The following is a 14,819-nucleotide window of genomic DNA, read 5'->3' as shown; positions in this document are numbered from 1 at the left end:
GAATGAATAAAAAGAACCATCCATAAATTTAAATTAACATTAAATAAACTAAAAACTTTAATTTAGTTATTAATACTATTTTTAACATAAATTAATGTGATAATCATATGTTATAAATATACATTGATAACAATACTATTTTTAATTAATAAATAATATTCTATTATTTTAGTTAATAGAAAATATTTAAATTTTAATTAGAAAAATAATATAATTATCATTTAAATTTCTAATTATAAAATTTTAATATTTTTATTTAAATATATTTAAAAATAACTATATATTATTTTACTATGTATTATGACACATTAGTTATTACAATTTAATTTTGGGTTGAACAAGAACTATTTATTAATTTGGATTAACATTAAATAAATTAAAATTTTGAATTTAATTAGTAATATTATTTTTATCATAATTTAATATGATAGTAATATGATACAATTATATAAATATACATTAATAACAATATTTTTTTTAATTAAAAATAATAATCTTACATTATTTTTTAATAGAAAATATTTCAAATTTAAGTATAAATAATTAAAAATAATTATTAATGAAATTGTTAAAAAATATTAATATTTGTAATTTAAAATATGTTTAAAAATAATCATATAGGTTATAATAAAAGTAAGTATCCAAATACCACTTATTTTAAACACAACCATACATCACTAATAACTTTCAGCACTTTTCTAGGTAAGCACTTATTGCTGACTGATTAAATTCAACACCTCTTCTGGAAAACACTTCTGCAAAAGTGGTTCCAAACAATCCCTGAACCATCAGGCGGAGTTGCAGGCCCAAGAACGTGAAACATAACCACATTGTTCCCAAAACTCGCCCAATAGTAATCTGTCATCACAAGCAAATTCACTACAGAATGTGCTCCTATTATCAGATATATCACCCCAATTTTTTTAATTTCCTTTCCCCTGCCTCCCTTACTGCCCCTCATTGCTGGGCTTCACTCTGAATCATTCAAACCGTCCTCAGTAGTCAAGGTCACCAGCATAAATATAATATAAAAACTTCATCATTGGCAAAAGGTTAGGCTAGAATATGCTAATTCTGATATCATTCCACACAAAACATTCATGATAGATAATATATGAGCAGGCTCAATATGTCCCATCAGTTTTGTATAAACTAAAATGTGAGAACAGCAAGTCCTTCATACAACTATTTTAACTACATAGGGGCAAATCGAGCCAAACAAAATGAAAAGGTAGCTCAAACTCAATATCTTTGAACTTGGATGTACTGCCCTGGTTGAAGCAAACCCATACATGCTCAGCAAGCTTAAACTTGTTCACGGTTTCAATAATGCTTGTCCATCAGCCTACTCAACCAATCACATTCGTCCTATATTACACTCCTACCTCTAACAACCACAGCTATTTTCTCAGAGCAAACCTAAGAAACTTCTAAAACCTTCTATGCAAATTAACAATTACAACCTGTTTCTTCCCAAACCAAGTTATAATAGCTGTATTATCATACACACATATGCATACATATAAAAATGTAAACGAGTTGCCTTAACTTGACCTTAGTCAATATACAAAATTGTAAACAAGTTTCCTCAACTTGAACTTAAGTTACTCGTCGTGCTCATCCGTACAAAAGAGAATTAAATCAATGGAAATTTTGTTTAAATTCAATTTCCAATCTAGTAACCCTGCAGCCTACAATTTTTTCTCAGCAGCAATGTCTATATAACCACATAATTATCCCCCCAGTGTTATCATCTGAAATTGCCAATTGAATTGCTAGAGGGTTCATTGATCAAAAAAACCTAATAGTTCTACAGTTGACAACATTAACAGCAACAACAATGATCATGATGATAATGTGTGTTATAAAATCTTCTAAAAAATTCAAGGAAGTTGCTTTTATATTCAATGAGAAGGAAGCTATGGCATGAATAAATCACTTTCTTAGCGGCACTCTTGTGGTTGCAACCATGGTCTTAAAGTGCTAAGTCAGCCTTAACCCAATCGAACAAAGCACATAAAGAAGACAATAAAAGAACTCAGGAGAGGGATGCTAGTAACAACACTCTATTGCTCATTTTGCTTGAATGATTACAAATGAGATCCTCAACCCTATTTATACTACCACACCTCCTCAACCAATGGTGGAGATTTTTCTAATCCTACAATTTAAATTTAGGACTCTCCATGAAATTATCAACATCCTCCATAAATGCATACAATTACTACAATTCCCTAGGTCCTTCTATCAAGAAGCATGTAAAAGACCCTAGAGAAGAACCACATAGGCATCTGCATAATGCCAGCGTATGCATCCACATGGCACCTCTTAGATGAGTTGAAGGCTTTTCTTTAGATATGTTATAATGTGGAAGTGGAAGTTGGAACATCATAAAATGATACAAAATTATTTGAGAACTAATAAACAATACACCGAAACCATAGACAGCTTCCCTATACCAAAGACAGATATGATCCACAAATTGCACTCACCGCATGAAAAGCCTTCTTAATCTCATCTCGGCTAGCATTGTTAGGAACGCCAAGGATTCCATAGTAGTCTCGCTGAATGGAGCAAAAAAATCCTAAAACCATAAGATAAATATATAAATAAAATAAAATTTTAAAATTTATAAAAAAAATAAATTTTAAAAAAAAAAAAAAAAAAAAAAAACCTAATTGTTCTACAGTTGACAACATTAACAGCAACAACAATGATCATGATGATAATGTGTGTTATAAAATCTTCTAAAAAATTCAAGGAAGTTGCTTTTATATTCAATGAGAAGGAAGCTATGGCATGAATAAATCACTTTCTTAGCGGCACTCTTGTGGTTGCAACCATGGTCTTAAATTTCCAAGAAATTGTCGAAATTTCCGATTTTCCTTACCCTCGAAATCGAAATGGCAGTCGATTTCCGTCTTGCATAATTTCCGTCGAAATCTCAACGAATCATCCGAAATTTATTAAAATCTCGAAATTTTAGCGAAACTTGTCGAAATTTTAACTATACAATGAAATTTTGTCAGAATTCAAGTGAGAGACTCAGGAGTGAAGTGAAATTTCTCTTTTAATTTATTTCATTTATTTTATCGAAACAAAATATTATTACAAGTGCTTTTGAAATTAAATGGGAAAAAAAAAACATACAGTAACATTTTATTTAACCATTCATGTCTAAATTATCATTATTTGTTCAATAAATAATATTTAAATGATTTATGAATTCCATTTGTATTAACTAACTATGTTTAATGTACACATTATCTACAAATATGTTTGACACACATATACTATTTTACAACTTTTCCACATCATACCAAGCATAGATGTATTTAATTTGCAATATATTAGTCCTAAATCTTATATTATTATGTTTGTTAACCATTTCTCTTTTTTCACAAAGAATTCCATCTTTTACTACTAATTTCTGTTATTATTTTGAATCGAAATCGAAATTGACATCGAAATCAAAATTTCTGTCGAAATTTCCATACTTTTGGAGCTTCGAAATTTGAGTCAAAATCGAAATTTAAGACCTTGGTTGCAACATCAGCTGTGTTACAGAGAACAAAACTGCGACTGTACAGTGCTTACCAAAGAAAGCATGCAGAGAGCATTATCAATTAATGAAGCAATATTTTGTTCAAAATCCTTGTTAAATTATCTGAATCAAGTTACCTTCACCTACAGGCGTGAATAAATCAAAAAAATGAAACAAGCATAACACCTTGAACTACCAAGACGTGGGTGCCCAAAATTAAGTCAATTTTATAAAAGTTACATGTCAGATCAAAGCCACAATGTACCCAAAGTTGCCAAGATGGGAGAAAAGAATGACCTTACAGTAAAGTTTCAGCAAGGACATGGGGGATTTGGTGTGAAATGAAGAGGGTAAGGGGTTGTCTCTCTACTGCTTCTTTTTCTACTACTTCCTTTTCAGTGATTATTAATGGAGAACCCAAGACCTGGCTTTCCACTTCTATGGGAGTAAGACAAGGGATCGTTTAAACCCCTTCCCTTTTATTTTGGCTGCAAATTTTGAGCAGAATGATTTGAGAGGGTAGCAGAAAGATGTTTTGTCCAGGGTATGACAGTGGATCAGGATGTGTTGATCATATCAAACTCACAGTTAGTGGATGATGCCATATTAGTTTTTATTATGCTAGGTCCTCCTTTTGCAATTTGCTTACTATTCAGGTATTTGTATTGGTCTTAGGGCTTAAGATTTTACTGATCAGGTTTCTGTGTTGGTCTTGGGGCTTAAATCCATAGTTGCTCTTAATCCATTCCCCCTTATTTTCTTTCTTTATTTAAGATTCTATTTGGGTTGCTTATGAGGATTATAAGGGATTTTCTTTGCTCAGGAGTTGGGGAGAGGATAGATCATCTAGTGAGCTGAGAAGTTGTTAAGAGGTCTAAGAAAAAGGGGGAATAGGGTGGTTATAGTGTTTACCTTTGGAAATTAATTCTCTGCAGCATAGATTAAGCAAAAGCAGATTTGGCCTACAAGAAAAATGGATGGGGTGCTAATAACAGAGTACAAGTAACTCATAGAAGCCCATGAAAATTCAATTCACAGCCACCCATATTCCTTCTTTGAACTAAATTTAAAATGGTTGTCAGGTTCATTTTCAGAGAATCTTAGAAGGCGGTGTATTTCAGTTGCCCTTCCTTCACTTTTTCATCCCTTCATTTATCATAATACACCTATTTCTTCTTTTTTAGTGTGGTTAATGACCTGGTTTCTTTGGATTACAATCTCCATATAGATATCATGATGATAGGGTAACGGAGGAGTTTTCTTTCTGTAATTTTTTCTTCTTTTTTTTTTATAAATGTACATTCAGTCGTGACATGCAGAAGTGCATTGCACATATAGACGACTAAAACACAATAACCATGCTCACAAGACATGCCAAAGTGGCTTCCTTAACATAGATCAAATATCACAAATACAAAAAACAAAGCGGCACCAAAGATCCAAACTTGATCCAAGGACAAAGCCAATTATTAGATCACACAACTCACGACCCTAACCAGCAAACACACCCTACCCCAGCCCAGATTTCTTCTCATTGGGGCAATGACGCCCATGGCCTTGTCCTAATCAGGAAGGAACTTGGAGACACTCTCTTTGACCATAAACCTCAAGGCCCATGCATCAACTTAGGGCACTCTGCCTCTATGCTTATGTAAAAAGGTTTCATATACCTTGAACCAGCAGTAAAATCTTACCATAGAAATGTCTGCAAACCCAAAAGTCTTGCCCCCACCCCCCAAAAAAGGGCCGCTCTCTAAGCTCTCCTTCCAGCACTTTTGAGGCATCCAATGAAATCATACTTGGCTGCCTCCTGTTCTCCCTTTGGCGATGATGTCAGCTTCCTCCACAACAGGTACATCTCCGTCAACATATCGGCTCAAAACCTAGCATGAAGCCCTCCGATAAGGATCGAGGGCAAAAAGGGTGCCTTATCATTCCAAACCTCATCTATGCACTTAACAATGATGAGGGATTCACAGACTGGTTTACCAATGTGGATGAGAAGAGGGATTTTCTTGTGAATCAGGTTCATCTGCAGCAGCGGGGCTCTTGTTTACTAAATCTTCATCCCCTGTACTCATAGACCATGCCCTTCAGCGCAACGGCAATTCTGATCCTCATCCAAACATGTGGGACCAGAAATCCAACATAATAGGATTGCTTTGTTTTCTTGATGCTGTTGTTTTTTTCTTCTTTATATTTATTGTATTTTCTCTTTCTGCCCTTCTGTTATGTTTAGGCGGATTTCTTGTTCTCCTTGTACACTCTTTCTTCTCTTAATATAGCTTCTTTTTCTATCCAAAAAAAAAATCATCCAGGGAAAAATTGCTACTCTTACAATCAGAGATTATGTTATCATTAACTAACTTCACCATCCCATTACAATCTAAACAAGCTGAAGCTGTAATACCCAGGTACAAATGCAAGTTTGAGCATGAGAATATGTTGTATAAAGTAAAATTGTGCCAATCGGGTAGAATTCCAAAGTCTTCAAACTTTGTCCTTAACCTCCTGCCCTTGAACGTCATTGAATAACTCCAAATTACTATCTACTCAGTACTTTTAATGCATAATTGCTGATCTTTCAGAAAAAATATTTAGGATGTTGCCTCAAAAAAAAGATTGGAGTAAAGTTTCTGAGTCCAAAAATATACACCAATAGCATCATTATTTTAAGAAATTTAAAAAATATATAATTAAAAAAAATAAAGGACAGTTGACAATATCTTGACGAATGTCCCAATATATTATCCACTGTTCAGCTTACTCTTAACTTGTTTTTTGAGTCTTTCAAGGTTAATTAATCATTTTTGGGAACAATGTTGGCAGGAATGTTGATATAAACTAAAGACAACTATAAGACTAACCATTCAATGAAACAAAACGGAATATAGTTTAAATTTTGGGAATCAAAGGAATAGTCATTCCTTATATATTCATAATTATTTCATTCAAAATGTAATAAGGAATAGACATCTCCATAATGGAATTTGAGAATAGTTATTCCTTATTTATTCCTTATGAACTTATAAAATGTTTCACATTGTTATTTACTTTATAATAACATTATAATTTCTTGTATAACTAATTACAACTACTGTACTAAAACTAATCTATTCCTAGGAACATACATTCTACAAACCAAACGTAACCTAATTGTTGATAGCTAAAAAAGTCTACAATAACAAATAAAATCAGTTACCAAGCTTAGCAAAGACTTCCAACCCAATTAAAAGTCGACAAATGCAGACCAAATTTTTACAGCAAGATTTAAGATTGCTCAATAAATGACAATGATAACAATACAAGGTCAATATCATCCATGAAATGTAAACGAGAGCTTACTTGGATGGTGAGATAACAGCCGCTGCAATGCTGAACGCCCTTGGTCGAAGATTAATTCACCGGCCAGGGACGACCGGAAAAACCGCCGATGCTGCAATGAAGACGATGAATTACAGTGTAATTGTTCAATATAAAATTAGTACATATTAGTGATTAGAGAACTTCAAAGAATGAACTCACCAACCCCAACCAGCCGAATCTGCCCATTTATGGTCGATACGGCGGAGATTTAGCGAACGGAGCCGGTAAGCCACGATTATCGGAACTAGCTCGCGTATGAAACACACAAAGCATAAAAGAAACGCGTGTTGAGAGTAGAACAAAGTGGATCACTGAGAAACGAAGAAGCCTCGATTTGTCGATTGACGGAGTCTTGGACGGAGTCTAGGCCTTGCTCCCCGCGAGGAGGGCTTAACGCAACGGTAAAAGCAGGGGTTTTGCTAGAATGCCCGGCTGAGTGCTCGAGAAACGGCGCCGTTTTGTATAGCCAGCCGCACGATGGAAAGTTGTCCCACAAATGGCATAGGATAGTTTTGAAATGCAACAGTTTTGAATCTATTTTGTATTAGTTGTTTTAGCCCACTAAGATCTCACATCATTAGAGTATCTTAATAGGTCTATCTAAGACTTTGGTAGGATTATCCTTGCCAATATGCTTAAAAATCTCAACAGATTTGGTGTCCACTAGAATAAATTCATAAAACATTTGAGTCTTTTTTGGATCTTCAAGAATCCTATGAAAGTTATAAAACTTATAATCAATCATATTTTTTGCTAAATTTCTTGGATCTTGATCATTTTCTGGTAAGACATCCTTGACAGCAAAAATTTTTTGAAAATAATTCTTCTGAAAATAAAGATTATTGTAATCTAATTATTGGCTGGGAGGTGACAAAACTAGTTTAGATGACGAAGTACTTTCTTTTACAAGAGCAGCTTTAAAAGATTGTTTTTGAAAATTTGAAAAGATTGGGAAACCTTCCTTTAACGGGGAAAAACGATTGGCTAATTCAATAGTTGATATAGGCCTTAAAATAGCCTAGGATTGAGAACTATTTGGAGACAGTAATTTTCGTTTTGTTGAAGAAATTGTTACAGATAAACCTACTGAGGAAATTGTTCTTCTGATATTGTTCGATGGTGAATCCTCTAAATGAGAAGAGGAACATATTGTTTTCTGCATTGTTGGAGAAATTGTTTTTCTGAGATTGTTAGGAGAACTTTTGTTAGCATACTTGTCTAAACCAACTTTCCTGGAAGAATCCATCACAAATTTCCCTATAAAAATTCTCTTGTTAGAAAATATGGAAGATAATTACTTTCTCCTTTAATATGCTCTTTCTCCTTTAATATGCTCAATATCAAAATCAAACAAGCTAAGAAGGGCTTGCCATTTAGCAAAAATATGCTTCTTCACATCTTTGGTTAAAACAAATTTTGCTGACTTGTAGACAACTCTCGAAATAAAATTTTGATTTAAAAGATCTTCTTGAAATTTGGTAATGCAAAAGACTATTGCTAAGATTTCTTTTTTAACTATTGAATATTTTTTCTGTGTTTTGTTCCTGTACCCGAATGAAATCTTACCAATTGTTCCTTACCAATCTTGACTCGTTTTAGAATTCCACCGAAACCAAGGTCACTTGCATCTGTCTCAACTATTTTGAAGGCATCTAAATCACAAATGTTCATACACGGCAAACTCTTAACTTGGGTTTTTATTGTTCTTACCACCTCAGTATGTTCCTTGGTCCAATCTGGAGGATTCTTTTTTAATCTTGCAAATAATGGTCCACAAAAAAGATTGAAAAAAACAAGCATGAATGGTGTGATGAAAGGAATAGTAGGAAAGAAAATCTTAGATTATTTGAATGGTTTTGTAATAGGAGAAAAAATTGTTGTGCTATTGATCAAGCAAGAAAGACTTACAAAACAGCAACCAATACAATAGCTAACACCCATCCTCCGCTAGAGAAAATTTATTTTAAATATATGAATAACGAAGTGGAAGGGGTACCTTTTGTAAAAACTGAATTTGAAAATCCAAATATATCAGCTGCTCAACAACAAGTGGAGATACTTGTAAAACAAAACAATTTCTCAAATGAATATCTCACTACATCAGGAGAACAATTAGATAGGGTAGAGATACGTTTAGATCATTTAGCAACTTCCCCTTCTTTTAAAATGTCTGTGCGGAATCCAAAGAATCAATAATATCAGCCACCCTCAAGTTTCCCAAGCACAACCACTTTTTCAATGTCGGAATCAATCTTTGGGAAAAATAAAGAGGATAAACGGAAAGAAAAATTAAAAAAAAAAAAAACATGTCCCAAAAGAAAAGTTGAAGAAGAAATATAATTTTCCTAACCCTTCATATCTGAAAGGATGCTTTAATGATAATGATGATTTCCTTAATGAAATAATTGAAAAGTTAGCCAAAGTAAAAAAAATGAAGTAAAGCCAAATTATCCAGTTACGGGAGTGGAGGAAGAAATTTAAAATATGAAAAGAAGTGGAGGAACAAAACAAAGCATCTTCTTCCAAACAAGTCAACACTTTAGATGAACAAGTTAGCGATTTACAAGCAAGCTCGAAATTCTTTGATCTTGAATCATTTTTAAAAGAATTTTTTGATCATGAAAAACAATTTGAAATGACATCCCTTAATCCAATAGGATTTACTTACATAATAGATAATACTACTATCACAACCCGAAAATTCTACTATATATTTTTTTTCCTACATATAAATTCTGATACCAATTGTAATATCCTGGACCCGAAGAGGTATTGGGCTGACCTGTTCATCACATACATCTAACCAAGTAGTGGAATCATACACATAATATTCCATATACAATACTAGAGTTCTAAGATCACCATAATTACATACATATCTTCTCAAAATGTTATACAGCCCATAGTAAACCAAAACATAACTATATACATGCATCTCACCAATGCTTACTTCAAAACCAAACACTATCTAGACTCGCCCTGAAACCTCCTAAGTTTGATTTCTGGTATTCCTAAAATGTTAAAATATCATTGGGATGAGACACCTTTCAGTAAGAAGGAATAAATTATTATCAGTGTGTGGCAACTGAGTTCTTAGCATGAGTAAAATATATATAACCGTTAATTTAGCTATAAAGAAATTAAATTTAAATTGTAACTCACACCTATAATTAAAATATATTTATCTTCTACTCAAATATACTTTAACTTAATAAATAAACCTCTTTTCATAAATTTGCATAAATATATTCATAGTATAATTTATTTTCTTTCTTTTCATGATGGTACTGGCATATTATCATGAACTAACCCCATATGACCCGGTTGTGCGGTCCGAGGGCTGGACTTAATCATGGCTGGCCTACCAAACTAAGTCAAACATAGCATAACTCCGCACAATTGCCCACCCAACTTGGTCTGCCCATCCTACTCATTACAACACTTCTTGGATCAACACACAATGGGTATCCTACTCGCCACAACACTTCGGGGCTAATCGGCCTCCAACCCAACACTTTCTGAATAGTGTGGTTGCACTGTCGGCTAAACACCCAACCTAGTCCGCCCTTCCTACTCGCCACAACACTAGCTAGCTACGGTACCATGCTTTGTACTTACTTAATCCATCAAGGTTCTCATTTCCACAATTCCACACTAATCTCAATATAAAAAATATCATGTCTATATAAATCATATTTTTCAGTATCAAAAATATCATGTATGTATCTCGGTATAAAACCAGCATTTCACAAATTCATAGTATTTCTATCATTTCCATAAAATTAGTACAATTTTACCATTTCACCATATAATACCATAAAAATATTTTGATTCAATTATGCAAAAAAACGTATTATTCTCATGCCACACGATTTAAATTATAATTTCGGAATACCATAAACTACCCGCGAAAAATACATTTTTAACGAAAATTAGGTCTGATCGCCTCCACAATTTTATTTAACCACAAATATATTTTTTAGAAACAATGACGATCAACCTACGCATTAAAGGTTTTTACCAAATACATATAATAATCAAAAACACCCATTTCATATGCCTGAATCATACAGAAAATTATATTTAACATATACAAGATCATATACTCAAATTTAATCAGTTAAATTTTTTAAAAATAAAAGTATGACATAGTATATTCCCCTTACCTTTTCCCGGAAGTGGTGTTTAGGAAGCCCAAACCTAAAATCCGCTCTGATTAACTTGCTAAGGATTGAAGTCAAGACGTCATGGTGGTATCTGATTATCAATTCGGCTGAAGATTGAGAAGAAATCAAAGAAAGAGAGAGTAAGGGTGTGAGGAGATTGAGACGAGAGAGACGGAGAGAGTGAGAGAGTTGAGAGCACACTGCTGGGGGGTCTCTTTGCAATTGGAATTGGAATTCCAATTTCCAATTTGGTTTGGATGCTTACAGGAGAAGCATTCTTAATGCTTTAAGAAATATATATATATATATATATATATCCATTATGATATTACATTAACATTACACACACACACACACACACACACACACACACACACACACACACACACACACATATATATATATATATATATATATATTTGGGGGTCGTTACATTCTCTCCTCCTCATAGAAATTTTGTCCTCAAAATTTGCTAACTTACTTTTATCACAATCTCCTCTGGAATTCTCTATTATGTTATTCGACTCTAGGAAGAGCCGGCGGCCACTTGCATAGCGGCTCCAAAATCTACCGTTCGCCAACCTCATCCCAATATAGTGGAGATCGGCATCTTCACCCATACAACGCTCCTTATGGTGCCATCCCAATGCTGGCCTGGTAGCTATTATTATAAGCGAACTCGACTAACAGCATATACTGAACCTAGTTTTCCCCAAAATCCAACACTCAAGCTCGCAACATATTGTCTAGTATCTAGATTATTCTCTCTATCTGTTCATCAGTCTGGGGGGTAAAATACTGGTGGTAACCCCATTACAAAATCCATGATGATGTGCACCCATCACACTTCTGTTGCACCACTATGATGCTCAGCTTTCCCCTATTGACATATTAGACACTACTTTAAGTATCGGGAAATTTCTTTCTTTATATTATTCCACCAAAACAATTTTAGCAAATCCCGATACATTTTGGTGTTTCCAAGATGCACTAAATAAAGAGAACGATATGCCTCATTCAGAATGGTTCTTTTAATCTCAGTAATATTGGGTACACATAGTTTGGTGTGAAACCTTAAAACCCCATCATTCGAGATATTAAATTATGTCCCCGGTCCACCCTGCACTTTATCCTTAATTTCCACCAGTCTTGTGCCTTTCATCTAAGCAGTTTTAATTCTTTCTAGCAAAGTGGGTTGAATTACCAAACTAGCAATGTACGCTTGATGACTCCCCCCTACTAGTTCCACACCAAACCTTTCTACATCCATCCTAATCTAGTGTTGATCTACTATTACTGATACTGATGTACTCCCTGAATTCTGACTCCATACATCGGCTACCACATTAGCTTTCCCTAGGTTGTAACTAATAGTACAATCATAATCCTTTATTAATTCAAATCATCTCCATTGTCTCATATTCAGCTCCTACTGTGCGAAGAAGCCCTTAAGGCTTTTGTGGTCCGTGAAAATCTCGTACTTACCATCATTCAATTAGTACCTCTAAATTTCAACACATATACGACTACTGCTAATTTCAAAACATGTATGGAACAACTCTTCTTGTACTCCTTAAGTAGTCGAGAAGCTTATGCCACAACCTTCTCCTGTTGTATCAAAACGCATCTAAGCCCCTTTCCAAACTGCATCACTGTAATTCACCAAATTGTTTTCCCCCGAAAGAATTGTTAGTATTGGCGCAATGATGAATTGTTGCTTTAACTCCTAGAAATTTTTCGTTCACATTCATCTGTCTATTCATACTTCACATTCTTCCTTGTCAACTTATCAGAGAACCTAATAACTTAGAAAACCCTTCCATGATTTGGCCATAATACCCTATCAAACCCAAAAATCTTTTGATCACATGAACGTTCTTCAGTTTCATCCAATCCATTACCACCTTAATCTACTCTAGTCAACTGAATATTCTCTTGTCTTAACCTTCACCTGATGGTACCCTGTTCAAAGTTTGATTTTTTTTTTTTTTAGAAGACTTGTGTTCCCGAAGTTGGTTAAACAAGTCATCTGTACATAGTAGTGGGTACTTGTTCTTAACTGTCACCTTACTTTTTTCTCGATAATTGATATACATCCTCAATGATCCATTTTTCTTTTAACAAGCAAAACCAGTGCTCCCCATGGTGACACATTGTGTCAAATGAATTCTTATGCATTAACTCCTATAACTGATCCTTATCTTTCCAATTTATTGGAGTCTTAGAGATTGGTGTCGAGACATCTTCCAACTTTAATTCCTCTTTCTAACACTTCCTTCACACAGGTCAGGTACCCCTGACATCTCTCAAGAGGCAGCATCCTTGCCTGATTAACTGACAGCTTCTGTGGCAAGGTGCACACGCACGACCCAACAAATTTGTGCTCCCGCTCCCTAGGAGGTTTGAACACTTCCTATTTCTTATGACAATCATTACTGGCATAGTTAAAAACTAACCAGTCCACCCCCAAAATGACATCAAATCCATGCACATCAAACGCCATTAGATTGGCTAATAACATTTCCCCTGAACATCCATTGGATAATCTCTAACCACTTTTCTACATATCACTATCGTCCCTATTGGTGTGACTACAGATATTTCGACATCTAGCAACTGAGTTTCTACCCCTCATAGTTTGATATATCCATATATATAAAAGAGTAAATAGCTCGTAAATCAAATAAAACAACAACTTTACTTGAAAATATGAAAATTAGTACCTAATTATTTCCCTGGAACTATCTAGGAGCAGGTGCCTTCCTATGTTGCGCGCGACAGTATCGTGCCATATGGCCTGGTCTACTGCACAGATAGTAGACATTCTTTCTAGTTTGACATTCCCCATCATGCTTCATGTTACATCTAGGACAAGTAGGGTACACTCGACCCCTCATCTCGTGTCTCTGCTCCACACTATTTCTATCTCCCCTCCACGCACTCGGACTGGTACTTTCCCGAAAACCAGGAGGCGTGGGCCTCTTCCCCTAACTTTGTACTCTTATGCCCCTCTTTCGACTCACCTCTACTACGGTGGCTTTATCTACTAACTCTAAAAAATCTTCCACTTACAAAACTGCCACTTGCTCATATATCTCCTGTCTTAGCCCTCTCTCAAACCTCTGCTCCTTTCTGAACTCATTTGGGATTATAAATGGGGCAAAATGGGACAGTTCCACAAAATTAGTAGCATACGACGGCACTGTCAGCTGACCCTGGGTCAGATTCAGAAACTCCTCCATCTTTGCATTTATAGCAGAGGCAAGGAAGTAGTGGTCGAACAATATCTCTTTAAAGTGTCCCCAGGTCAGTGCTACAGGTACTAGTCTCTGCTTCTCCGGAAGCTTCACTACTGACCACCATCGCTCTACCTCTCCTATCAACTTAAATGTAGCATACCGAACTTTCTGTTCATTAGTGCAATGTAGTACTGACAGAATCTTTTCAATCTCTTGCATCCAATTCTCTGCCATAATCGGATTGGCACTCCCTGGAAAAGCCGTGGGATTCATCTTGGTGAACTGCTCTATGGCGCAGCCCTGGTTGACTGGCGGACAACCCTACTCCCTAGAGCTCCATGCTATCTTCACCATTACCTGCTGAGTCAAGCTATGCAAGACTTGATCTGAAACACTAGCACTCGAGCTAGAAGCCCCCACATGGCTACTACCTCTAGCATTCGCATTATTATTTCCAGGGTCCATTTTGAAAATAGGACAGAACCAATCTTAGAATATCATCAT

The 14,819-nt window shown here is 34.9% G+C and overlaps 2 protein-coding genes across 5 annotated transcripts in view; both read right to left on the bottom strand.

Moving 5' to 3' along the window:
• Nucleotides 1-7,394, bottom strand: part of LOC131162037 (chaperone protein dnaJ 1, mitochondrial) — a 93,735-nt gene extending 86,341 nt beyond the window's left edge. For all 4 annotated transcript variants that reach the window (XR_009138672.1, XM_058118138.1, XM_058118140.1 and 1 more), the window contains exons 1-3: nucleotides 7,070-7,394; nucleotides 6,890-6,980; nucleotides 2,493-2,584 (exon numbers count right to left, since the gene is read on the bottom strand). Coding sequence is in view for 3 of the 4 variants with exons in the window: in XM_058118138.1 (XP_057974121.1) it covers nucleotides 2,493-2,584; nucleotides 6,890-6,980; nucleotides 7,070-7,096 (210 nt within the window). In the remaining variant the exon portion in view is untranslated. The remainder of the gene's footprint in view (nucleotides 1-2,492; nucleotides 2,585-6,889; nucleotides 6,981-7,069) is intronic.
• A 6,750-nt stretch (nucleotides 7,395-14,144) lies between these two features.
• Nucleotides 14,145-14,588, bottom strand: LOC131162690 (uncharacterized). The gene has a single exon (XM_058119296.1). The coding sequence runs from the start codon at nucleotides 14,586-14,588 to the stop codon at nucleotides 14,145-14,147; it is 444 nt and encodes a 147-aa protein (XP_057975279.1).
• Between the last annotated feature and the right edge of the window lie 231 nt (nucleotides 14,589-14,819).

The sequence above is a fragment of the Malania oleifera genome, chromosome 8 (assembly GCF_029873635.1).
Source record: "Malania oleifera isolate guangnan ecotype guangnan chromosome 8, ASM2987363v1, whole genome shotgun sequence".
Classification (NCBI taxonomy): Eukaryota; Viridiplantae; Streptophyta; class Magnoliopsida; order Santalales; family Ximeniaceae; genus Malania; species Malania oleifera.
Note: the sequence above shows the minus strand (reverse complement) of the source record. Positions and strands in the feature narration are given on the sequence as shown.

Coding starts and splice junctions, on each gene's coding strand:
- LOC131162690 (XM_058119296.1), bottom strand. CDS start 14,588: ATGAATCCCACGGCTTTTCCAGGGAGTGCCAATCCGATTATGGCAGAG.